Source organism: Cygnus atratus, chromosome 17 (assembly GCF_013377495.2).
Source record: "Cygnus atratus isolate AKBS03 ecotype Queensland, Australia chromosome 17, CAtr_DNAZoo_HiC_assembly, whole genome shotgun sequence".
In the NCBI taxonomy this organism is placed as follows: domain Eukaryota; kingdom Metazoa; phylum Chordata; class Aves; order Anseriformes; family Anatidae; genus Cygnus; species Cygnus atratus.
In genome coordinates this window covers 11,584,167-11,610,334 of record NC_066378.1, presented here as the reverse complement: position 1 = coordinate 11,610,334, position 26,168 = coordinate 11,584,167, and the positions used below count along the sequence as shown (strand labels likewise).

Below are 26,168 nucleotides of genomic sequence, written 5' to 3'. Positions count from 1 at the left end.
CTGCAAACACTGGAATGAACTGGGGCATGAAATTAATTTTAACTGCGCTGAATAGGAGACAGGGCATAAAACTCCGCGGAAAGAAGAGACCAGGAACATTTGAGGAAGAGCAGAAGATCTTCCCGTAACTCCCCAGTCAGCCCTATGAGCAGAAGTGACTCATCCCCGCTGAAAAGCAAAGCAAACAAGCAGGAGGAATTAAACCAGTGTTGCAACGCGCAGAGTATCGCTGCAGAGAAATCGAGGAATTCTGGCTTTGTGATATTCAAATGCCTTCCCACTGACGCTTGCAAACACTCAACTGAGAAAAAAAAAATCACCCTAGGAAAAGTTGGGGGAAAAAAAAAAAGGCATCTGTGAGTAGAAGCAGCCTGATCGTCCTGGTGTGGCCAGGCAGGAGGCTCCTAACCCACCTCCCATGGGATCGGTTTATATTTAGGGCAACACAGTCAGCATACAGTGAGATCTTGTGGACAGAATCGCAATCTGGATTAATTCCCAGCAACGTGCCAAAAGACTTTTTCATCATGGCTAAACCCGCTTACGGTGAAGCTGTTCAGAAGAACCTGCACCCCGTTCCACCCCAGCAAAGTACAGCCTGCGGTGCCCTGGCAGCTCTCCCGCTGGTGCTGCAGGGCGTTGGGCTGGTACCTCCAAGCCCCCGGCGGGCTCCCTTCACCTCCTGTGGGAGCAGCCACCCCCAGGCCAGGGAGCAGAAGCTGCTCATCCAGAGCAGAAATGCACACGAGGAGGCTGTGGGTGGGATATGGACACCCAAGCAGGATTCGGCCAAGATGCACAAGTTTAAAACCTCTTCATCTTGGGCACACGACCATGAAGTATTGGCTTCCAAGAACCGCTGAGACCTCGATTTTGCACCTGGCCCTCAGGCACCCAAATATCCTCTACCAGATATCTACCAATATCCTCTACCACTATCTCTACCAAATATCCTCTTTGCAGCAAGGACACAAGAGATGGGAGGACAGGACACGCCGATCTCCCCACACTTCTCTGCAGGTAGCACGATAAAATCCAAACCCCAGGACCTGAGACAGGCCCACGGTCAAAAGCAGCAAGCATCTGGAGCCCAGATAGCTCAAGGGCCTTCCCCTGACCTAGATCTGTAAATGCACCTGGCTGGCATCAATAACCAGCTGAAGACAGCTAATTGCAAGGTTTCTGGAAGGAGGAGATGGTGGCTTTTCATTAAAATGTGTGGTTTCCTTCCCATGCTTTTGCAGCATTAATCACCGAGAACATTAACCCCAGGGCTGCCTGCTTCAACCTCACCTTGGTTTTCAACCTCGCCTTGGTTTATCACCGCTACGGCCACGAGGGAGGGGAGCCCGCGGCAGGGCTGGGACGACCTTCCTACACGTCAAGGTCTGGAGACGAGAACCTGCTTGGGAAGCTGCTCCGACAACACTTCGTGTCCCATCACCAGTTTCACTCCTGCCCCGCGCAGTCACCGTCCCCTCCTGTTTGTGCCCGTCCTCCACGCAGCAACAAAGGACAGGAAATCATTTAAATCACAGGAAAACATAATTCCGAAACCACAAATATTGGCAAGGGAACGGAGAGTGGGTGAAGTAGCTGGATCTACTTTTAACTCACTCTTCCGTGGACAAAACTAGCCAGCAGCTTGAAATCGCCACCTCCAGCGCCCAGCTGGTGATGGAGAGCTTCAAGAGGAGGGGAGGTCGGGGGACCCTGGAAGGTGGTGGCATCCACACGCTTCAAGTGCCTGGGGTGGGTCACAACCTGCAGTGACAAGGGCACATCCCTGGGCCAGCACCAACGCTGCACAAAATGGCTTATCAGTTGTCAGCTCCCTGAACCAAGAGCACAACGCGCTTCTGAAAGCAGGGGGCTGCGGGCTCACGGTGAGCACAGACCCTGCGCCAGGCATCGTCTCTTCTCCCAAGGGTATAATCAGCACTACCTCGTAATTCATGGCTTCAATCAGTAAGCTAGAGGGGGTGGCTCTGGTTCCCTTTGCTCTTTCACATCTCCACAGCTAGAAGAGCACACCTGAGCGCGGCGTGCTGGGTGCTGGTGCGCAGGGCACACGTCTGCCCGCTGCACAACCTCCGAGCACGAGCACCAAAATCCTGGGGAGCCCTTGCCCAAGGCTCCTGGCAACGTCTGCCGAGCTCCAACAACCAGGTAAGGGCAGTACCGAGGCCACGTTTGCTGCCTCCTCCTCCCCGCAGTGCTTGGGGACAGCAGCACTTCAACACCGCCAGCGCCTGACGCGCTCCCCTGAGCCCCGGCAGCAGAGCACAACAGCAGGAGCCCGTTAACTCTTTCCCTGTAATTCCCCTGGCACCAATTAACATACTGCTGAAAAGCAAAAGATTATTAACTTTTGTTAATAGATTATTAAAGATGATTATCAGCAGCTGACCGAGCCTGTACCGAAATAGACTTGCTGCAGGCAGCGCCGAGCAGCCCACTCACAGCAATCATCGGTTCATTCAAGCCAGATAAAAGTTTCAGACCTGGTTTGACTATTCAAATTTCCAACAATAATCACAATTATCACTATTCTCATTATCTGTTATATTTCTTCTGTGTTCAGGAAGTCGTTGTGGTTATTAAATGCAAGTTGATGATTAAATCATGTATTGAGGTGATAAGTCACAAATTACATGATTGCTAAGTCTCAGTAAGTATCTCAGAAATAACCAGTTGTTATTAGACATTCAAGAGGTGCTTCAGGAAAATCTAATTGTAATTGCAACTTCTCATTTCACTTCATCTTCCCCGCATGCAAACACGCGCACGCTGGCGGCTGATTTCGTACTTCGGCATGCGTGAAACAAGCCGAAAAAAGCACCACGCATCTCGTTTCCTTCCCAAACGCCCCTGGGCACCGGCGTCACCCACACGGCAGAGCCGCCCCCGAGCTGCAGCACCGCGGGGCCGTGCCCCCCAGCGGGTCCCGGTGCCCTCCAGCCCCCCGCAGCCAGGGTGACAGCCCTCCAGGAAAGCCCTTAGAGAGGAGCCTGGACCTGCTCCCACCACCCCCAGGAAAATCAATCGGCACCTTCAGCATCTGTCTCAGCTCTGGCTCCCAGCTGCTGGGCTCCCAGAGACGGTTCGTGCTTCGGGCACCCCGAGCAGCGAGGCAGCAGCTCTGGGAAGGTACAGACGGGGTCTGGGAGCAAGCTAGCATCCCCCGCCGCAGCCTAACGCACAACCTGACATTTAGAAGAGCCTTTATTGCCCCGTACTTACATTTTAATGTTTTCATGGTATTGCCTGGTGTCTGAAGGCTGGTTGTATAACGGCTGAAATAAAGAAGAAAAATGAAGGCATAAATGGTACAGTCTGACATTTAGAAACTTAAACCTGGCTGAAGCGCCGCTGCCTCCCGTCCCCCCCAGCCTCACCAGCCTGGGCACGAAGGGACAGCACCCCCCAGCACCACCCGGCCCCGTCCCTGTCCCCGTGCCCCCGTCCCCTGCCGGAAGGAGCTGGCTGCCGGCGGCGCCGAGTCCCCGCGCATCCCGGCGCAGCCCGTGGGAGGGCAGGCAGCGCTCGAGCTGGAAGCGCTTTGCTACGTAATCCCCACAAACACGGCCCGGCGCGGTGCCTGGCTGTTACGCGCCTGGTGCAAACGCGGCGCGCCTTGGAACATACGACACGGGGGAGGCGAGGGGAAAGGGGGGCTCGGGGAGCGGGCAGAGACAGCCTGTGCGCTGCGCGTTGTTATGTCTCCGCGGCAGCAGCCTGCCTGAGCTCGCCGCAGAGCCAGGACAAGTCTTTGCCCCTGGGGTTTCCAGCAGTGCAAGGGGTGTGTTGGCCGCTGGGCGCGTCCCCGCAGCCCCCCGGCACCCACGTGTTCAGTGGTGCTCCTGCACCAGCCTGCACGTGATTTGCACAGAGAAGCGAGAGGTGTAGGGAGAGCTGCACCCTGCAGCCCATCACTGCTGCGTCTTGGCACCGGCAGGTCGCCAGCTTCTTTTTCTGGCGGCCCTCGGACGTGTCCCTCTTTGCTGGGAAGGCACGAGTGATCCCTCGGGTGCAGGCAGAGGTGGGGAGGGGAACCAGCGTGTCCCTGAAGGCACAGCGGGGCTGCTGGCAGGGTTCGGGCATCTGGCACTCTGCAAGCGAGCTGCACTGCTGCCAGAACAACCCACCCGGCCAGCGAGGAGACACCGTGCTGGCGATGCCCTCGGAGAGGGGACAAGCCCCAGAAGGAGGCGTATTCCCTAGGGTTATTTATCAGGAATGCTCTCAGATCTGCTGGTCCAGCCCCAGGCTCAGGGCTGGGCACTTCTCACTTGGAAAGCTCAGGTGGACACGGACACCCGCCTTATCGCGCAGCTCACGAGAGGCAGGCCTGCACCATGGGGAGAAGATAGCAAGCCGTGGCTCTGGAGCATCACGTCTGGGCTGCCCTGACCTGCCACTGCTTCTTGGGAGGGCTGCAGGAACTGGTAAGCCTGGTAAATAAAGTGCCTTTCTCCCCTCCGTGCTGACAAACAAAGCCAATAAGCTGGCACGTGGCGAGGCGCAAATCTCCTCTGAGAGGAGGGGAGGCACGCGCGTTTTGGTTTCTGTCCGGGTTAGCAGACCCGTGTGCGCATGGGACGTCACGGACGCCCTGATGCTGCTCAGCTCACCGGAGGCTGCTGATCACTTCCACTGCTCCTTACCTGGGACACGAGCAGCCACCTACACCCTCAGTTAGCGAACCCGGGTGTTAACGGGCAGCCCCTGCACGCAGCACTTGCACAGAAACACCCGACCTGTGTCGGGCCTGTGGGCCGATCAGATCCGGCCCGCTCTGATCCTTCCAGCCGCTTCGCTCTGCAGCATCACTGCAGGTGCATCTTTTTTTTTCCAGCACCTTTCTCGTCCTCAGCCCCTCAGGGCCTGTTCCCAGCCGCCCCTCCAGCGATCGGCTGCTTGACTTCCAGGGAGGTTTTGCTGGATGATGGAGCAGCCCCAAAACGACAATTTATTAAACGTGTTTCTCTCGGTTTCCCTGTGCACGGGACAGAAATGGCAGACTGGGACCCAAACCCGAGTTCCACACAACAAGACCATCTCGAGGAGATTTCCGTCTGCCCAGCACTGTAACCCAGCCCGTGCAGCAGAGCAAGCCCAGGAGACACGTTTTACCTACCCCATAACTAAATACTACAGAAACTTCATTCTCAGCAGGACAAGGACCAAGAGACACCATCCCTCCTTCCTCAGAGCCGTCCGCAACCTGCCCAGAACTACAACTTTCTACATGAGTAAGCAAAAGCAAACCTGTCAGGTCGGATGGCACGGGGACACGCTCACAACATGCACAGCACTGCAGCACGGGAAGCGACGCGTACCGCGTTCCTCTGGGGGAGGACATTTAAGGAACACAAAATCGCCACGCAAGCTATTACTGGGAAATCCTTGGATTTACTGAAAGCTCTTTAAGAATAAAACAGAATGGAAGCCCTCGATTGCTTTCTGGTCGCTGCAGCATTCGGAGTGCAAATCTCAATGAAATTTCTCCCTAGGGGAAACACGGGGTCATTTTAAAATGGTCTCAGCTACACTGCAGGGATAACACGAGCACAGTCCTGGCTTGCTAAGTTGCCTCCTCCCCACCCTTCCGACGTGGGGGCAGTGCCAGCATCCCCGGACCTGAACTGCCTTGTCCCACGTGCCAAGGACACAGCACCTAACCCTGCGGGTGCAAGCCCTGCGGATGCTCACGTTCACCAGCCACTAGAAAACAGCAGCCTCGGGGGCCTTGGCTGCTCCGTCACCGCAGCACGTACATCCCTGGGGGGCCCCCTGCTGCCAGGCGCCCCCGGTCCCAGTGCGGGGGGGTGATTTCACAGCCAGGGAGCCCAGCCCTGGCATGGGGCACGGGTCACGACCACTGTGCTCCCCAGCGCATCCTGCATCGGCTGGCGGTGACGTGGGGGCCCTGGGAGGAGGCGTCAGGGCACCGAAAAGCCCAACGGACAGGTTGGAAAGGCACCAGTAAGGGGCAAAGGGATTGGGGTACAAATCTGCATGTTTAAAACCCGAGGAGCACAGAAATGAGGATCCTCCAAAGAGAATCAGACATGAACCAAACCTCTTAAGGTAAAAAATGCAGGGCTGGTTCTTGTAGGTTCAAAGCAACGAGCAGCTGGGAACAGGAAACCAACACGAGCTGCTTCCTTAAGGTGTTCAGCTCCCAAGGACACAAATTTCAGCACAGATCTCACAAGCCCAAAAGCTGTTTAAAAGACTCAAGTCAGGAGCTAAGAGTTTCCTACCAGAGCTGGGCCAGCACCCAGCAGCTTCCAGCTCAAGGGGAAATCCGTGCCACAGCCCCAAACCCCTGGGTAAGTCCCTACTTGTTCTATACCGGACCGCTCTCAAAATCCCTTCTTCCATCTGATGCTGGAGCAGCTTCCCTTCCAGCTCAGGAGCACACCTCGCTGTTCATCTTGTCCCTCAGCAGCACCCAGAGGCCGTTGGCAGGTCCGGGGTGCTCTGTGCCTGACCCAGCTCGGGGGCTGGGCAGCGGGAAGGGTCTCTCTCTGGGCAGGCAGATGAAGACAGCCTGTGCGAGGCACACAGAGCACAACGAGGGGCTGGCAGCGTTTGCTCAGCAGAGGTTTCCCTCCCCCCTTCGAGGAACAGGGCAGAGAGGCAGGGAAAGGTTTGCTCTGGGCTCTGGCCCAGCTCCCAAACTCCCCCGAAGACACAGGCTGGTGCTGGAGCGTCAGTGCCCGAGGGAAAAGCATCAGCAAATCCAAAAAGGGGGGAGAAAAAAAAAAAAAAAAAGGTGCGTGGGGGAAGGAAAGGAAGCGCACCATCTTTTGGATGAGGAAACACCAGTCCCAGGCACCGCCAACCTTCAGCAAAAGGCCAAAGGGTTTGACCCCGGTGACTCAGAGGAAAAATAACGCGCCCTGCCTCCCCAGCAGCCTCCCCAGCAAGGAAGTGGGCTCTGACACGCAGCAGCGACCACTAATTCCCCTGTGACCTCTCCCTTCCGCACTTGGGGAAGACAGTGATTAGCCCCACCTCCGCACAGCAAGTCCAAATTACAGCCGACGAGCACAGCCAGGGCCGCGCACCCGCCCTGGCAGGACAGGCTCCCTCTGCTGCGCCCCGCGGCTGGTGCAGCCTAAGGGATGCTGCCAGACCCGGGTCCGGCCCGCTCTGATCCTTCCAGCCGCTTCGCTCTGCAGCATCACTGCAGGTGCATCTTTTTTTTTCCAGCACCTTTCTCGTCCTCAGCCCCTCAGGGGCTGTTCCCAGCCGCCCCTCCAGCGATCGGCTGCTTGACTTCCAGGGAGGTTTTGCTGGATGATGGAGCAGCCCCAAAACGACAATTTATTAAACGTGTTTCTCTCGGTTTCCCTGTGCACGGGACAGAAATAGGACGCGCGCAGGTCCCGATACCTGCAGGCAGCTGTGGCTGCGACTGGCGTGTGCTTACAGAGCCCTTTCCCCAGCACCCTCCTGCACCTGCCCTGGGTGCCAGCGTCCCATCGTGGGGCTGCGCGGTGCCAGAGCCCCCCCACATCGCCCTGCCCTGCTGCGGCGTGCGACGGAGGAGCCGAAGGGTTAATGCTCTCCGAAGAGGGCTCTGTGTGTGTGTTTCAATACTCATCTCAGCCACTTCGCTTCCTGCCTTGGTGCCGCGCCAGCGAGACGTCCTGGCCAGCAGCACACTTCCTTCTTACGGCTCAGACACACACCGCTGGGGCGCTCGCCTCCCGGGGACCTCTCCGAGGCTGGCCCCGCTCCAAAGCCCCGCGGCCAGAGGTAACACTCACCAGCTCCACTTGGGGACCCAGTCCCTCCAGGATCCGGTGGGCAGCTTCTGCCTTCTTCTGCAGGGAGGGAAAGCAAAGAGGGGAGGAGGGAGAGAGAGGGGGAGAAGAGAAGTTATTTCTGCTGCTGCTTACAGCCGCAGCCCTCTGCTCCAGCGCCCCACCTGTGCCAAAACCCCTTCCCAAAGAAATCCCACCCCTGCCTGGAAGCAGGAGGGGGACCTGCAGGCAACGGGCAGCGGCAGCTCGAGTTACCCCAAGTCCAACACACCGCCGGGCGCTTCCGAGCCCTTCCCAGCACCCCAAGAAGCCCCCCCAAAACCCCCAAACCCCGTCCTCGCCCGGCCGCAGCCCCAGGCTCCTCCAGCTTTGGAGCTGCTGAACCGTGCACGTTACCTCGGTGCGGTCGCAGTGCGAGGAGGAGGGCGGGCGAGCCCACATGCACACAGAGGTGCCCTTTCTAGGATTCATCGCTCCGCGAGCATGTGATCATTATATTCGAGCTGCCCTTGGCTCCTCGTCTTGCTCTCTCTTCTCTCCCCTCCCCGCACCTGGGGAGCCCTTCGCTGCCCCCTCCCTCCCCAGCCAAACCGCCCCGCGCGTATCAGAGAAACCCCGAACACGTGGCGGGGCTGCGGGGTGGTTACTAATTAAACAGGCCTGAAAAGAGACGTGGGCTCGCTGCGGCAGGAGCCTAAATAAAAGATGACATTTTCAGTAAACAGCACTTCCTCTCAAAGCCAGGCTTTTCAATTACTGTTACTAACAGTCCGATAAATCCAGATCGCTTTACGCCGCCGACGAGACGTGAGGCTGATCCAACAGAGCCGAGTATCTGGCAGCGAGGGGGACAAGGAGATGGATTTTCAGAGGCGTTTGTTCAGTGACATGGGTTATTTTACACATGGGATAGGGGGAGAGAAAGCTCACTGCTGCCAAAAAGAGGGCTGCAGCAGCAGCACGGACAGAGCTGAGCTTCCCGGGATTTAACCACGGGGAGGGGAGAAGGAAGAAGAAAAAAACAACCCCCTTTTTTGAAGCACGGTGCAAGCTTTAACCCAGTGAGCACCGAAGCTCTGTAGGATCGGGAGCTGAACCCCCACGTTTGAGTGCTGGGACTTCAGCTCGCTGGAGAGGCTGGGCACAACTCCTGGGCTGGGGAGGGGACGGGCTCTCAGCGCCCGGGGCTGACTCACGCTGCTGCCCGGCCCACGAGCATCAAGCACCCGTCTCCCTTCGCCCCCACGCCGGCTCCCAGCAGGATGCGCCCTCCAGGCTCGCAGGACACCCCGCGTCTCACCGACCCCGCGCCTCGGCGGGTGCCCCGAGAGCCACGAGCTTCACCTCGCCGCTGAGCGTGGCCGCCCCGAAGCGCGGATGCAGACAGTACGTGTGCAAGCTCCTGGCCGGGGCTTTGCACACCCACACACGGGCTGAGCTGCAGGCGTGCACTTTTGCAGCCCCGGCCCCGAGCCGTGAGTCACCGTGCCCGCAGCCACGCTGCAGCTCCCCGGCACAACCCAGGCCAGGTGGCTGACGAGGACGAGCCCCCAGCCGCTCCATTTGCTGCGCTCTCAGGAGGATGTGAAGCTTTGTGCGATTCAGAAGTGACCCCAAGGATGCTACAAGAGCCGCAACCACGAGCTGGGATGGCAGAGCCCGTGCAAAATTAAGCCTGAACCCTGCATACCCACCACCGCCGCCGTTCGCAGTGCCCTCACCCCTCCCGCGGGCTCCCGGGGCAGAGCACAGCCGCCTGCAGCGGATTTCGGGCTGGAGAGCAGGACACGAGACCAGGACACCTGCCCGGGACGCAATTTGCAGCTGGGCACCGCAGAGGCGCAGCTCGAACCCGGGCTGCAGCCCCCCAGCGGCCTCAGCCTGCATAACCCGCGTGGCTCCGCACGCCCGGTGCCCGTCCGCCCGCGGCTCCAGCCCTGATACCCGCCTCTCCTCCTGCCCTCTGAGGACATTGCAGCCACGAAATCAGGCAGACCTGCGTACGAGCCCCAAGACTAACTCATGCCTGGGCCACTCCTATCAGCAAGCTGTCACATTTGACCTCACACGAGGAAATAAAGGGAAATCGAAAATAGCAACACTGCCAAACCCAGCCCATGCGGGGCTCCCCAGAAGAGGCCGGTGAGCATTGAATGCTTCCACCGCTGTGCACCGGGCTTCATTAACGGGAAGGAGCTACGTCTGCCCTGGGACCTGCCTGCTTGAAATATTCATCGTGCTACGGAGAACTCAGAGCCAGAGCTTCGTACTTCAGCCTCTGAGAGCAATAAAACCTGCAGATCTCACAGACCATCCGCACGGTGCCATTAGGAAGTCTTAAACAATTAAAACCAGGGCTAAGATTCGGGGCAGGGAAGGAAGGCGGGCATTAAAACTGGTACAAAACACCCCTGCATCTACTCCCAAGAGGGGGGTTTGGGCAAGCACCCTCCTGCACACCAGCAATTCCCGGCGAGTGGGAAGTATCCTCTGAGCAGAGTTTTTTCCAGTACGTACCCAGGACAAAAACCAGCGCCCTGATTAACTGCAGGCAGGTTAAATAACTGCGGGTTGGGGACTGCAGGCACAGCCAGAGGCAGCCTCTCCCAGCAGCACCGGTGAAGGATGCACGCGGATGCCCCAGCCACGAGCGGGTGCTGCTGGAGGCCCGTGTGTACACCGCGATCAACGCGGAGAAAAAGCTGAACGCATTCAGCTGCTGCGTTTGCCATGTTTAGACAACTTAATGAGACAGCCCAGAGGCAAATCACCACCGGCAGAACATGTGGCGAATCAGGAAGAATGACATGATTTGTCTTGCATTAACTGACTGTAATGCACACGTCTCCAGAACCAAAGATCAGGAGGGAAAGCTATTCTGAGCACGTCATATCTTCGTACGCACACAAAGAAATGCCTCTATCATGAAAGCCGCCCAATTAACACTTGACACGCACCGTAATTGCTGCTGCTCCTTGCTGCATTTATCAGATGGTAACGGAGCTGTCTGGAAGGCCAGGCAGAGCCACGCGGGAGCTGGTGGCAGAGCCAGGAACGACGGGTGGCACCTACAGACGGGTCGCACCGCGCTGCGCCTCGTGCCAGAGGACAGACGGCTGCTGGAAAACCTGCTCCCGTGTGGCCCAGCTACCTGGAGCCCACTCGGGGAATTCAGGCGAACCTCAAATCTGCAGGCCCCAGCTCCTTCTGCACCCGCAGGATCCTTGCAGGAGACCAGGGCCAGCCCTGCCAAATCCTTTCCTTTCCACAGGCACGGCCACCGAGGACTCGATTCTACTACTGATTTCACTAGGCAGATGTTTCCTGGCTGACCCTCCAGGAGGAAACCAGAGAGTTCATCCCCACCTGCTGAACAACCCCCGCCAGCAATCCGTCTGCGCCTGCAATCCCTGTTATGTAGCAGAAGGGGATGATCGGGAAGCAAACCTAGCCATTACTTCCAGCGCGACGCCCGAAGATCCCCGCTGCTTTATAGTCCCTCCGCAGCGAGCAGCTGATGACCCCTTTTCCGGATTTGGTGCGGATCCTGAAATATTGCCGCAGCGCCCAGCGCGGAGGCGTTCGCAGCAGAACCGGAGCCCCGAGGCTGAGTTTTGCTCCCGTTTACATCGGTTGCTTTGCTCAGGGTTTCATACCGGCACGGGCACGAGCGAACCAGGGGCGCATCCCTCCAGCGTGCGGGCACCCTTCGTGCTGACGGGTGGAGCTTCCCATCACATACACGTCTTCTGAGGGATGGAGGGTGTCAAGAAGTGTGGCTGAGCCACAAATGTCAACCAGCGTCACCACAAGTCCCGCGGACAAAAAAGGGGACCCGCAGGTGTGGCAAGGAGCAGCACCTGCCCCCAAAACCTCCCTCCCCAGCTCCTCCTGCGGGCAGGGATGGGCAGGCGGCGCTCTCACCCTGCGGGGACTGGGCTCACGCCTGCAAATAACGGGATCTTCACCCACAACAAAAACCTCCCTGCATACTACAAAAACCTCTGCTCTCCCCTAAAAAGCATTTGGCTTCAAAGCAAACTCCAGCCCCTTTTTTTTGACGGAACTCAAACGAGGGGTGGGAGGGAGAAGGGGGCAGGAGGGCAGCTTCCCGGCCACGTGGGCTCCGGCGGGGACGACAAGCTGACCCCACGAGGCAGCGCCGCACCCGAAGCCGAGTGGCTGGGCTTTCACGTGGGCTCCTCTCAGAGCAAAGTTTAAAAAGGGAAGATAAGGAAACACGGGGTTATTTTGAGAAAGCGGATCTGAAATTAGGAGGCGGCATTTTCTTGGAATCGCTCCAGCCATCATTCCAAGCCGCTCCGCGCTGCTGCCGCTGAACTGTGCTCCCGGGGTTATTTATAGCAGCCCGTAGGCAGCAGGCTGTTGGCCGTGCTGGGGAACGCCAGCGTTTCTATCTGGGACCCGGCCTGTCCCGCACGGAGATAAGCAAACCTTAAAGAGGCAGCAGTGCGGAGAGGCAGGGCAAAAGGAACATTTGTGCGCTGCCCTGCTGGGCCCAGACCGTCACCTTGCAGTGCTGGTTTCACGTGGAAAGACTTTCATTCCTGGGACCAAGGGTACCCATCTTTTCCCCTGCAGTCCCGGCCCCCTTCCTCCCACAGGAAAACCACCCCAGAGCTCGCTGCCCTGCCAGAGGCAGGGGATGAGCCTGCAGGACTCCCCTTGCACCCCTCCTGCCGCAGCAGCGGCGGCAGACCCACCGCCGGGGACTCCCCGCCGCGACGCACGTAACGGAGGTGACAAATGACTCATCAGAAAGAGCAAGAAACCCGAGGAAAGGCGGCTGTGTGCTCATGCCCGTCCCCGCGCATCCTGTGCGCAGCGTGACGAGCCGGTGGCTCTCCTGTCCCCCCCCGCGGCTGGGCACTGCCAGCCGGTTTCTGCGCTCAGCGCTCTCCTGCTCTGCCCACGGCGAGGGCAAATCCTGCTCCGGGGCTGGGCTGAGTTTCCACGTGCTCACACACAAACACGGCACCGCGCTCCGTCATCCAGAGGGTGATGGCGTGCAAAGACTGAAAGCGACGCGCTGATGTGGTGGGCACAGCCTGCCAAAACTGCACGGAGGGCTTCTGGAAATCAGGCTCGGCGCTGGGGCTGCTGTGGGAAAAGCTTGGTGACTCCATCCAAGGGGCAGGCACCGTGCTACGGGGTTTATGCTCCTCTCTCCTGACATATTTGAGTTCTTTGCACTTCTTGTCCTTAAATCCAGGACCTGAAGATGCATGACACGCGGTACCTGGACTGGACTGGTCTCAGACAAAGCCTATAAGTGCAGTGCACCACCACGACCTTCGGATCTGAAGCAGATTATTAGAAATAGACACCAGAACAATTTCAAAAAAAGGCTATTTTCTTTAAAATCCGAGGAAAAGGGAAAGGATTCTGAATCACTCCAGGCTAAGCCTTTGAGTGTTATTTTTTTGGAAATCTTGCTGTTATGCAGCAGTGTTAATAGCTCCTGACCTCTGACCTTTCCGATTTTCCCCTGGATTAACGTGCACCACTGAGCCGAGGTGAGGCAAGCCCAAAGTGAAAGTCATCACGAACAAAAGCAAAACGAATGAGGCCCTTCCAGCAGCCGAACACAAAATGCCCCCATCCTGGCTATCACATCAACCAGAACTTGGAAAAAAAAAAAACACAAAAACCCTGCAGATTTAATGTTCAGATGGCGTTTCACTGATAAGGTTTTATTTACTGCACCAGCTCCGTGCTGACGACGCGGGCCTGATTCTTCCCTTTCTAATGTAAATCAGGAGTTCATAGAAAATCAGTTACAGACATAAAATCACCATGGGATCTGAGTCACGCTCTGTGCCTTTGAGTAGTTAAAGGCTAGATTATACTTTGCAATGCTAAAAGTGTTCATTTATTTATTCTCGTATTTATGGATGGGGCATTAATGCTTCATGAACGCATGGATGAGGGCGAGCGGGTAGCCAGGAATACGCTCGGCGCAGACACAACAGCAGCAGGGGGTGGAAAAAGTTCAAAACAACCCTTTGAATTCCAATTTTACAGCATAATGCTGAATTTATAGATAGATAGCTGTGCCCTTTTGAAGGAACAAGCACTGAGACAGAAAACGAATTAAAATTTAATCTTATTGATTTCCACCAACTCAATCCCCAGGGCGAGACAGACGGTGCTGCCTGCTTCCCCTGCCTGCACTGCATCAAACCGGGTTTTTCGGAGAGCTGACAGCAGAGCGGGGAAGGGCTCGAGCGGCCGGGAGCCGCCGGCACCCGCAGCACGCGGGGGTCTCACCGCAGCCCTCGTCACGCTGCTGCGGGTCGCAGCGCTCGGTGTCCCCGCTCTGGCACCGCGGTGACGCGGAGGGCCAAGTCACGCTGCGTCCCGATGCGACCTCGCCGATCAAAAAGGGAACTCGGTGGTTTAGAGGAAAGCTGGCGTGCACTTGTTTGCAGGGACGGAGGCTGCCTTTTCTCTGGCAGGCACCAGCGCTGCCCCACGCACGGTCTGCAGCAACCCGCGGTGGCACATCCACACTGCCACAAGGGTGGGAGAGAGGGTGTGAGCACGTCTGCGTGCACGTGTGCACGGTAGCTGATGGGGAATCTGGGTATCAAGGAGACTCTGAGGACTTTTAACCCAAAGCCCTGCACCAGAGGGCTGCCGGCTGCTCTGCACAGCCTCCTCCAGGCAATGCTGGTGCAGGAGAGCTCAGCGAGCCTGAGACAGGGTGAGGGAGCAATTCAGAGCCACGCTGCCCTCCGTGCATGCCTAACAAGGGGCCTGCACGCTGCAGCTCAGAGCACAGAAACGTCTTCAAGGCCAGGTACGTCCCATCAATTTCAGGGGAAGATGGATGCAAGGAATCCCACGAACAACCCAGCAGAATAAAACCATGGCTAAAAATACAGACAGAGGATCTGTCCTGGTTATGGGGATTTGACATAAAAGGAAGATAAATTCTCTCAATATAATAACGCATCTCAGAGGTGCAAATTAAAGCCCATGAACAGGCTATGCCACAGCTACTGTCACAGAGGTGTCAGACCCAGCAGGAATCAGCTTCTCTCCCACAGGGATGACACTGAAGGTCGCTCGCATGGTTTAATTTAGGAGATCCGTACTGTCTGCACTGCAGTCAACCTCTAGCAGCAGATGCCCATCATGATCTGGTTTCTCCAGGTAGCTCAGCACCACCCTGCTGATGTCCAGCTCCAGGAGTGACAGAGGGCTGGAAATTGCACCCCATCACTCAACCACATGCCCAGCAACCAATGCCAGCCAGCCAAGGCGGTCCTGAGCTCCCCTCTGCTCACAAATAGGCTCCCTCTATCACTTACTAAACCATCTCAGCCATTCCAGCACTTATCACTGTTTTCAAACGTTCTTCTGCCTCTTCAAGGGCTAAAAACCACTTTTGAAAATAGGACTCAGATGCTTTTGAAAATGCTACCCCGTTGTTTCTTCTTGTTTTTGTCTACGCAAAATAACAAAAATATTAAATTGCATTCTCATACATCCTTTTAGGTATGTTTAGACAGTTTACGCTCACCGCTGAAATTCTGGCTTTGGGACATGTATGTGTGCATTACACTGCATTGCACTGCGGACATTTCCCAAGAGGTATTTTTTCAGGTGCAGTTTCTCAGCTCATCTTGAAGACAAGATAAAGTGGCTCTGGTCGGTATATACCGTCCAGGGCAGGAGGCACCTAGACATCAGAGACCATGAACGAGACCATCAACTGCCTCTCTGTAAGAGCTGAGACCCTGAAAACCTCCCCAAACGCAGCCACGGCCCCACTATGCGGCATTTCACTGTGCTCAATAAGAGCTTTTCTCTCTCCTTCCCTCCCAGAATCTGTACAGTCAACTTTTTTTCTGGAAATCAATTACTTGTCCAGCAGAGTGTAGCGAGAGGGGATTACAGGTCAAGTTCTCCACAATTACGCTCTCCAGTACTGAGGAACTTTTCAAATCGCACGCGTTAAGTAGGTCGCAAGAGGGAAAAGTGGCATGATGGGTGTTTAGCAGCGCAGCACCTGCATTTTGAGAAAAACAGATACACGCCAGCGCCAACCTGCATCTCAACCCCTCGGCCATACCCAGCACGGCGGTGAGAAAAACATACAGGCTTCCTTGACGAACCATCGGCTAAAATTAGAAACCATTCACCCCTGAAAAGCCACAGCTATCGCCAAAAGGAAAGTAGGTCAGAGAACGGCTGGCTAACTTGATTTTCCGGCGTTTCTAGCAGCTCTGTCCTCACATAACCTCCTCTCTCCCATGCACCGCTTTCGCTCCCTCCTTTGTTTGCGCTGTGACTGCACGCAGTGTGCAGCTCCGGCACCGGGCTGGCAGCGGCGGTGGGAATGGGCACGGCAGCACCCGCGTGCCGGGCCGGCACAGAGCCGCGGTTCATGGGGAATTAATTAAAGCAGAGCCAGACGAGCGGCCCCGCGCGAACCGCGCCGCCTCCCACCTGCTCTGCTACACGCACAGGCACGGGCTTTCTCCCCCTGCCACGATACGGCCCGTTAAAGAAGACCCACCGGGGCATTGCCAGCCCTTCTGGGGTGCTTTGCTCTCTCGCCTCTTCCCCAGGCCTCCATACCCTGTTGCTGGTTGTGCTTCTCCCAGGGCGGCCTCCCTCACATCAGGCTGTCCTTCCCCTGCGCGCGGGCAGCAGGCAGCCATTACAGCAGGCTTTCCTCCTGCGAGCAGGCCTCAAGGCATTCAGCAGGCCTTCACTGCTTCTCCGCCACACACACAAGGCAGAAAGGCTTAAAATTTGGCTCCCTGACCTTCCCCACCCTCGACCATTCTGTCTCTGTTCAGCTCACAGCCCTTTACTCCTACAACTTACCTCTCCAGCCCACACGAGCCGCAGTAAGGCTGCAGGGCAGCACGGCAGGGCCCACCCCATGTCCCAGAAGGCTGGGTTCACCCCACTTGTGGTGATCAAACCCACCAAAGGAACCCGATGTGTGACCACCAGCGGCTATTTTCCGTGTGAGGGCCTAACTGTGGGTGCTCCATTTCCAAACATGGGGAAAATCCAGGCCCTTCCGCTGCTTTAAACATGTCCAAAAATTGCCATCGCTCGGCCTCAGCTGTTACGTTACACTTGGCCTGCTGACTGAACAGATCACGTCTTCCTCAAAGGAGGAACTCCAGCCTGCTATGGTTTCTATCAAGCAAAAGGGAAGGATTGCTTGGCCTGAGCCTCCTACCCACAGACAGGCTTGCTCACACGCTATTCTCAGTGGGACTCCACGACGCGGAGGAAGAACCTTCCTTTACCAATCACAGAGATCGCACGGACATGAACACAAAGCCAAACTTGAAATTATGCAGACATTTGGTGTCAGACGTGACCTTCCCTCGCTGAGCACCCACCTGGAAGGTGTGCAACCTGTTGTGAAGGTTAATAACAAAAATGCTCCTGCTTGCAGCCCAGCCTTGCGGATCAGCGTAGCTTAGAACCACGTCAGGAGCATCACAAGCAGATGCCACCAGCCTTGGGCACTGTGTGCGACACCTTCCCAGGCATCACAGCTGTTCACTTTCAAATGTAAAACCCCACACTTGTTCCCTGCGCTTTGACGCTACCCGTGGGACCAGCAGCAGCCCTGAGGGACTGGCAGGGGCTTTGGGAGCAGATCCCAGCTGCCACAAGGGAGGTGATGCGGTTCAGAGGGACAGGAGGGAACGTGTGGCCATACTGCTGGGGCAGAAGCGGGTGGAAATGAGGGGTGAAATAGTGGAACAAGGGCCCAGCAGGACACAGCCCTGGACCACGTCCTGCTAACGGGGACCACTCCAACAGAAGCCTTTGGAAATACAACATCTGAAGATCACCTTTCCTTCCCTGCCTCACTGTTATCACCCATTTCTTCCCCTCTTAACATGGTCCAGGTGCATGACAGGGTCCAGGGAGGATGCAATCAACAGAATAGGGATAAAAGTGTTCGAGATCTCCTTCTGTGAACCCAATCCTTGCACAGGATGCATCAGCCACCCAGCCCAAGCCTCCTGCTAAGGACACTTGGTGGTGCCACCAGGGAGAAGTGCTTTAGAAGCACTCGGCACCTGCCCGCAGTGCCCTGTGTTGCAAAGCCACCACCAGCTGGCGTGTGCTCACACTTCAAACGCGCCGACCTCAGCCCTCGCCCACTTGCACAACAGGCTGTGCCAATGCCGGGCTTCCGATTGCTAAGGGAGAAAAGCAGATGGAAAAAGTACAACCGGGAAAATTGCACTGCCTGCGAGCACAGGGTACGTGGAGTTTTTGTTGTTGTTTTTTGGTGGTGGCGGCGGTTTTTTTGGAGTCAGGCACCTGGATTTCTGCAGCTCCCAGTGAAATCGCAGGCCTCGCAATTCAAAATAATTAGCGACTGGTAGTTTTCCTTTTATGCAAAATCATCCTTTTTATCCAACACCTAAATGAAAATGAATGTGCTTGATTATCTACCAAAGGGCCCAATTTTCTAGCATCACTCCAACGCGCAGCAAAATTCACGTCTCCTAAGGCTGCTATTACAGGCGATGGCTGAGCGCAACAAATGAGCGGTCAAGGCAGAGATCCAGAGGCAGTGATGCCAGCATGACCTTTGCTAATGCCATTTACAGCATCAAATATCCACAAATCCAGCCAGGGCTGCATCCACGTCCTTTCTGCTCCAGCCCCGTGGCTCAGGGGCAGCCAGGAGGGCTCGGAGCTGGCTGCCAGTACCTGAGCATCACAGACGTCCCTCTCCTCTGTGCAGCCCACTCCCCCAAGCCAAAGCCCATCGTTCAAGGCAATTTTCAACTAGGTTCGCTCCAGGGGAGAGGATGAAGTGAGCTATTTAACAGACAGGGCTCTGAAGCACCTCCTGAACGCTTCAAATCTAACACTTATCACAGGAAACCCCGACAAGCAGGTTCTCGCAGGGCTCGGAAGACATTTGCACTTAATCCACACAGCAGAGAGAGCACCTCAGGGCTCAGCCCTCTGTCATCACCATTCCCGACGGGCTCCATCCATCACAACTTCCCTCCCAGGGCTATCCCCCGCCCGCCCCTCACCCAGCCCCGCCATCCCTGGCAGGGATGACACAGCACAACCGCACAACCTCCGTCGTTTCCAGACTCACCCTGTTCTCGTCGTAGATGATCTGCACCAAGCTGCGATGTTTGGACTCGATTGGAGGGGGGGAGATGGGTTTCTCAGGCTCTGGTGGTTTGGCTGCTTCTTCCTCCAACTGTTGCTGTGGAAGGAGAAGGGGGGAGGAGGAGAGTGAGTCACAGCGAGAAAGGCAGCCGTCCCCGTCCACACGAGACTCTCTGCGGTGCTGCGACCGACGCAGAAACCGCCATCGCAGTTCCTGTGAGCTGTCACGGGCAGCTTCAGGCCGCAGCGACGGGGAGAGGGAGGAGGGCTGCGGGCAGAAGCGCAGCGCTGGCCTGCCCTGTCCCCGTGCTGGTGGGCTGGTGCTCTTTGGGCACAGACCAGAGGAGGAATACCACCCATCAGCAGGCCTCCTGGAGCGCCTTAAGGCTAGAAATAATGGTTTTATTAGAAATCGTAGAGGGGAACCGCAGCTCTTGCTTGCCTCCGGAGCTGCCATCTGCAAGGGAAGCTGTGGAAGTGCGAGGGTGAGTAACGAGGCTGCTCTCTGCCGTCAGTTTTCTCTTTTGGTGCTGCGGTTGGAGGAGACACCCCGGGATGACTGGTCTCGATGAAATGACTCGTGCACCTCTGCTCTGCTCCGAGCAGGAGGCAGCTGCCCCTGCGTGGCCAGATGAGCCCGAGCATGGCAGAGAAGGCCAAGTGGGAGATGCAAAGTGCTCCCAAGGGAAAGCAACAGCTACAGGACTCCCTGCAGAGAACAGCACGGGGCTCAGACACAGGCCACCGAGACAGCCTCTGCCTTTGGTGACCTTTCACAAAGAGCCCAAGTCTTACAAGGTGAATGCCTGCAAACACTTCTCACAGCCCTGGTCGTCTCAGCAGGCCCTGGAGACCTGCTGAGGGCACCGTCACACAGCATCACCTGCCCTCCAGCCATAAGCCATCACACCGTCCTGGGAAGGCAGCTCTGAGAGCCGCTCCTCTCCTCCTTTCAGAGGGAACAAACGGTGCTGAGCACAAACCACCAAGTCAGTCCGAACTCCAACTAGAGAAAGCCCACCAGGGGTGGACGGCCATCACCAGGGTCTCCTGCCCTCAGAGCCAACAGTGCCAAAGGGGGTGGTTTGTTGGCTCCTCTGCTTTCTTACTGTCTTTACTGCATTGCCACAGCTCTGTGTTTCCTGGTATCCAGGCTTCGAGGTGCAGCAGCCGTGAACAAAACCACACCGGCTGCTCCCTCCAGCACCACGGAGGCTGCCACGTCCCCATGTTCAGAGCTCACCAGTCTCCTCATGTGCTCCTACCCACCCGCGAGCTGCTCAGGTCATGGCCAACGTGCATTATAAACCATCGGATTTAAAGGAGCGCTTTCGAACATCGCCGCCATCGGTGGGCATGTGTCCTGTACAACCTGCGCCTCTGGTCCTCCTGAGTGCTGCGAGGCAGGAGGAGACATCTGAGCCCTCTCACTGCGTTTGAGGAACTGCTCGGATGGAAGAGGAAATAACAGATTCCTCCAAGCTCCTCCTGCGGCAGCGGCTCCCTGCGAGGACGAGGAGCTCACGGCAGCTGCGGGGCAGGGCAGACACAGAGAGGGAACGTTTGTCAGAAGCCCCATATGATTTTTTTTTCTCCGCTCAGCTCCAAACCTCCAAATCTTTCTATTTTCCCCTGCAGCTAGAGCTTTCCCTGTTGAAGCAAAGGAAAAATTGACCGCACCCCTTACTATGAAAAAAACGCACCTGGGACTGAGCAACCTGCCTTCATGGGAGGAGAGGAAACCACCATCCTCCGGAGCCGGCGGTCTCTCCTGGTCTGAGAAGAGGGTGGGCACGTATTAGTTCCTCACATCACCTCTGCTCCCGCTGAGGATGAGCTTTAGCACTGCTTGGGCTGCAGGATGCGGTCCAAGAAAACACTTAAGCACGCAGCTAGGTCTAGTGGCTTGTCCGAGATAACTCACAGCCTTTAAATGAAACATGGGGTTCAGCGGGTGAAGCGACCCCATGCCGTGGGCTCCGCTCCTGCTCTGCCTTCCCACAGGTGGCCACCTCTTCCGCGGGGAAGATCAGCAGCACAGTGAACACCCTGGTACAACCCAAAAGCCGTTATCGGCTGCCAGACCACAGTCCCTGTGAAACCCAGCCAGGATCCGTCCGCTCATGCCCACAGCCAACCGAGGCACACCAAAGGCTCCGACCGCGCGACAGAACGGCCCAGCAGCTCCCCTCGCTTTTCAGCCGCGGCTGTTCCTCAGGTGGCCCAAATCACCACGCACCAGGGGGACGCCAGCTCTTCGGGAAGCCACGGCTCGAAGCTCAGGCTGCCAAGGAGCTGTCAGCACGCAGCGGTGCTCCCAGGTGCCTCCCCGCTCCCGCGCTGCTCCCCCGGAGCCGCGGTGTTCGCGGATTAGCGAAGGCACCCCAGCGCACACCGCCGCCCCCGAGCCCCAGCTCCAGACACGCAGAAGAGAGAGCCGCAAAGGCATCAGTCAATCTTGTCCTCCTCTCGGGGAAAATATTTGGGTAAAAAAAAAAAAAAAAAAAAAAAAGTCAGAAACTTGGCTGCATTGTTCTGGAAACCCACAAAAATTCTGCGAAGTGGTCGGCTCTGCTGTAATTGATTTCAGACAAGAGGATTTGATGGCATATCAGGAAATGAAAGTTTGCCAGTAAGTGGAGGCTCATTAAAAGCAGCTCGTTAAAAGAAAAAAAAAATACAAATCTAATTATAGCTGAAATACAGTGGAGAATTAGACTCCGCTCTCCATGGCGTAACGCTGCACAGTTATTAAAGGGCCAGATGCTAGAGGCTACGGATGCGGGCAGAGTCTGCGGGCGCCGCAGCCCGCTGGAACGGCAAACCTGACCTCAGCAGGTTCAGCCCGCGACAGCTACCCCTGGGAGCTGTGGGAAATGGCAAAGCGAAATAGGTCAAGGTTCTCAGACACGAACAAAATGGATTTCTTAAAGGTCTGCCACAAAAGCTAGGCTGGGACTGTGACCTTTACAGGGAGAGGAGCGGGCTGAGAGATGAGACCTGACGGCTCCACACTCTCTCCCTCCCCACTCCCGGCAGCGACTGCCTGAAAGTCCTCTCCTCTCCCCAAAAGCCAGAGCAGCGATGTCAAAGGGATGCAAAATGTCATCATTAGCCATGGCATTGGCTCCCCCAGGACCTGCAGGCCAGCCTGGCTGGAAGTGAGGGAGATGTCCTGTCCCATCCCTGGGCAGGAGTCCCTTCGGCTGCACCACGCACCGCAGAGGGGCCACCAGAGCCAGGCGGGCGCTGCGCCGCACCCAGCATCGGTGGGCTGGCAGGAAGGTGGGTGACACTGCAGGAAGGTGGGTGACACTGCAGGAAGGTGGGTGACACTGCAGGAAGGTGGGTGACACTGCAGGAAGGCGGGTGACACTGCAGGAAGGACCCATCCTGCACAAACCTGCCCACGTGTTGCCTGACGAAGGCACGGTGGTTACGTGCATGTCCTACGCACCCAGCACGGCGTGCCGGGATGGGTACTGGGCTGCCCAGCGGAGAGGAGAGGGCTCGTGGCCACCACGCGTTTCTGAGAACTTCCTGAGCCTGGGGGAGAGGAGGGGAAACCCAGCCAGGAGATGGAAGGGGAAGGTCCCGAGCTCCCAGTCCAGCTGGACGCCACGCAGGGCTCCGTGCAGCCGCCGGCTCCACCTCCATCACCAGGTGGGAGTGTTGTACTCCCGGAGAGCCCTGCGCGGAGCTCGGCACCCAGGGAGGCTCAGGCACAACTGCGAAGAAAAGCCCAGCAGTTTATTTCTTGTTAAGATTCCCAGTGCCACTGCCAGGAATAAATGCATAAAGATTATCCTGCGCTGTCAGAACGAGGGGGAGAAAGAACTCAATGGGAGATGGAAGCACATATGGCACATGAATGAGCGGGGGATGGCTGATCAAAGCGGCCTTCTGCCAGGGGTGCGCAGGATTTGGGGAAGGTTTCTCAGCTTGCTCGAGTCTTTTGCTTCTTGAAAAAACCCCTCCTGCCAGCAAAGCCCGGCAGAGCCTTCGTTGCCATTTTTGGAACAACCGAAGACAGAGGAATAGTGGGTTGTTGTATTTCATTTTTTAGCTATTTTTTTTTGCGCAGCCTTTCCTTACAAACGTATTTAATTACCCCGAGAAGGCCTCCCAGAGACAGAGGGGGAAAGCATTAGGAAATTACGGCCGTGCACAATTCCTCCCCTGCTCCACCCCCTGCTCCAGGAGGAGCGGGATCTGTTTCAGGCTGATTGCTTTTCCCTCTCCCGTGCTTCTCCTGCGCTGACAGCTCAGAGGCGCAGACGGACAAAGCGTTCCCGCAGACCTCCGGCAGGAGCCCGCAGCAGCCCCCGTGTGCCGGCCCTCCTGGAGGAGGGGACGGGCGGCCGGGACGTGCGGGGATTTGCCACAGGTATACCCAACGACTTTCCCACCACGTGCCTAAATAAATAAATAAAAGAGCGGAGGGGATGACTTTGCTGCCAACAACCACTTTCGCCTTCTTCCCCACTCATCAGAGCATTTTTGTGGGGAGGAAGAATCGTAAAATTTGTTCAGAGGGAAGAAATAAACCAACCAAGCAGCCAACAATAAAAAAAAAAAATCCATTTCCTTATGGAAGGACAGCTTGATTTTAACGGCAAGGAGCACATGCTGCTCCCGTCAACTTCGGCAGCAGCTCCTTGGCCTCTGAAACGAGCCACCAGCGGATCTGCAGTGATCAGACCTCTCGGCTGCCGCCGCAGCAGGCGCATGCCCCTCTCTGGAAGCCCCTCACCTTGCGGCAATGGGAAACGAGCGTGTTTCGCACCTCCCTTCTCAAACACCAGTTAAACACATGGACCGCTGTCCCCTCTGTGGAAGCTGCCAGGTGTCCGAGGACAGCAGTGTTTTGTCTGCGCTTCCCAGGGAGGGAGAGGGGCAGAGCTGGACCCCGCAGCTCCCACGGGACCGAAGGCGGGCAGCCTGTGGTGTGTGTGCCCCAGGTGCTCCAGCTGCCCCCTGCACCAGGCTGCTTCCTCTCACCCCCATCACAGCAGCTCCTGCAAGATCTCGGCTCCCTTTCCCTAAGCACCCCCGATACCTCTGTAGACAAAACGCAACACAAAAACTGTCCCTCGCGTTAATTAAACCATGTTGTTTGAAAACAACACATCCTGCTTTGACTTGCAGGAAGGAAAGGGAGAGTATCTGGTACGTGAAAATATAACTCCAGCAAAGAAAGAAGACGTGGGGTGTTCCTGCATTAGAAATATTAAAAAAAGAGCCAGGCACAGGACAGGAGCTGGGCTATAGGTAGGGGGTTTGGGAGTCTGGGAAGCACATGAAGCCTCTCGGGCCAGCTCTCTGCGCGCATTTTTCCTCCTCCTGCTCCACTTGTGCAGATGGGGAGGAAGGTCAACAGCACACTTGGCCTCGAGGAGCACTGGCCTCGTCCCCACCTCACACACAGTGACAGACCAAGCACGCGTTTCGCTCCATTCACAAATTCTTGACAAACCTCAGGAGAGGCAGTTTGGGATTACCGGCCTCAGGGTTTTTAGAAATTTGCCATGAGCAAAGGAAAAAACAATTGGAAAGAGAGATACAGAAGTGATTTGGTTTAGGAAGTGAAAGCCTTTAAGTCCGTGGGTTTTTCAGACATCCCCCAAGGTTTTGTCATATTAATCTCTTAATGGGTTTATGGTAATTGTATACGTGGCTACAGTAAGGCGGGTGATCCTTCTGCTGGGGAGTGCTCTTGTGCAGGAAAGGCACTGCCCGAGATCAGGTTCAGGTCCCTGGCTCAGGCACAGCTCTGACCGCAGCCGGACCGGGCGCTGCCCACAGCTGCAGAGGCCTGGAGGAGCAGGCTGGACGTACAGGAAGGCTCGAGCATGCAGGGCCGTTAGGGTGCAGCAGCAATGTTTTAAATAGCCCAGTACTACAACGGTGGCAGCAACAGTGCTGGGCAAAGACAATTGCTGGAAAGGGAAAAGAAAAGGTCTTGTGCTGGCGCTGGGCTGCGCAGAGGACTCGGGCAACCCAGACTGCATTTCCAGCTCTGCCGCTGACTGCTTGCATGACCGTGGGCAAGTCACTAAATACAGATTTTCCCCCTTTATCATATTCTGACGTGCAAGAGAGCCCAAGGCAGAGTTTCCAAAGCTCCCTCATCTCGCAGCTACCAGCCCCTGACTGTCAGCACAGCAGCCACGTCCCCACATCACGAGGAGCAGGGACACAGACCATCCTGGTGGCACTGCCACTTCCCCTCTGCGGACGCGCACGGGAATGGACAGGGTGCAAGTCAGCAGGCAGAAGCAAGGACACGTGCTCCCCTCCAGACCCCAGCCCCTTACCTGCTTCTTCTTCAGCTTGGAGATCTGCTGCTCCACCATGGTGATCTCGCGGTCCACGCGGTCCATGTTCTGAATGAGCTCCTCCTTGGACAGCCGGGCCGGCAGCAGGTCCAGCTCGGCATCGGGGTGCGTAGGGCTCACGGGAGACACGGGCTCCAGTTTGCCAGGCAGGCCGCGATCCTGAGGAGCACAAAACGAGCAGGTCAGCTTTCCCAGCGGGCTTGGGATCCTCCTCTCATCCTCCCATACAAGCTGTTGCGGCTCCCCGGCCCAGTCCCAGCCCTCTGACACACACACACCTCAAAAACCTGCTAGGCTAAGCGGAACCAGCTGCTACATCACATCACTGCCGTGCGCTGCAACCCTCAGCATCTCCAGAGGGCACCAGCTTAGTCTCCTGGGGACGCTACAGCAGCTTGACCTCCTGCCAAAGCCTCCGAGGCTCCCACCACCTGCAGTGGTACCCACGTTCCTACAAGGACCAAACCCATTGTTTGCAGGGCTGAAACCCTAAGCACCATCCCTTCACGTCTCAGCAACCAGCCCACGGCTGCGCTTCCTCAAAAACGAGGTAGCCACGGGCTTGTCCTCCTCTGACACAGCCCCGAACAAGCTGGGGGAAAAAAAAAAAACAAAAACACATTAAGCACACTGGCTATGAGGGCAGCCCCCGGGAGGCGAGGGGACTCCCAGCTCCTTCAGGTCCTCCTCCACCTCCCGAAGTTCTTGGCAGGGTGCGGAGAGCCCCAGGTGCGAGATGTCCAACATCCTTCCAGAAACGGAGACCACAGAGATAGCTGAGGTCAGCTCCGACAAAAATAAACGGAAGTGATGGAGAACGGATTCTTGCACGCTCCAGGTAAAGCAGCTCTCAGCTCAGCAAGACCTTTCAAACCAGAAACCAGATGGATCAGCAAAA

General features: G+C 56.7%; 1 protein-coding gene across 26 annotated transcripts in view; it reads right to left on the bottom strand.

Annotated features, from left to right (window-relative positions):
* The window catches only part of NCOR2 (nuclear receptor corepressor 2), a 235,881-nt gene that overhangs the window by 99,538 nt on the left and 110,175 nt on the right, over positions 1 to 26,168 (bottom strand). For all 26 annotated transcript variants that reach the window (XM_035565016.2, XM_035565023.2, XM_050714116.1 and 23 more), the window contains 4 exons: positions 25,250 to 25,429; positions 18,916 to 19,029; positions 7,785 to 7,841; positions 3,244 to 3,296 (listed from right to left, as the gene is read on the bottom strand). In XM_035565016.2, the coding sequence (XP_035420909.1) occupies positions 3,244 to 3,296; positions 7,785 to 7,841; positions 18,916 to 19,029; positions 25,250 to 25,429 (404 nt within the window). The remainder of the gene's footprint in view (positions 1 to 3,243; positions 3,297 to 7,784; positions 7,842 to 18,915; positions 19,030 to 25,249; positions 25,430 to 26,168) is intronic.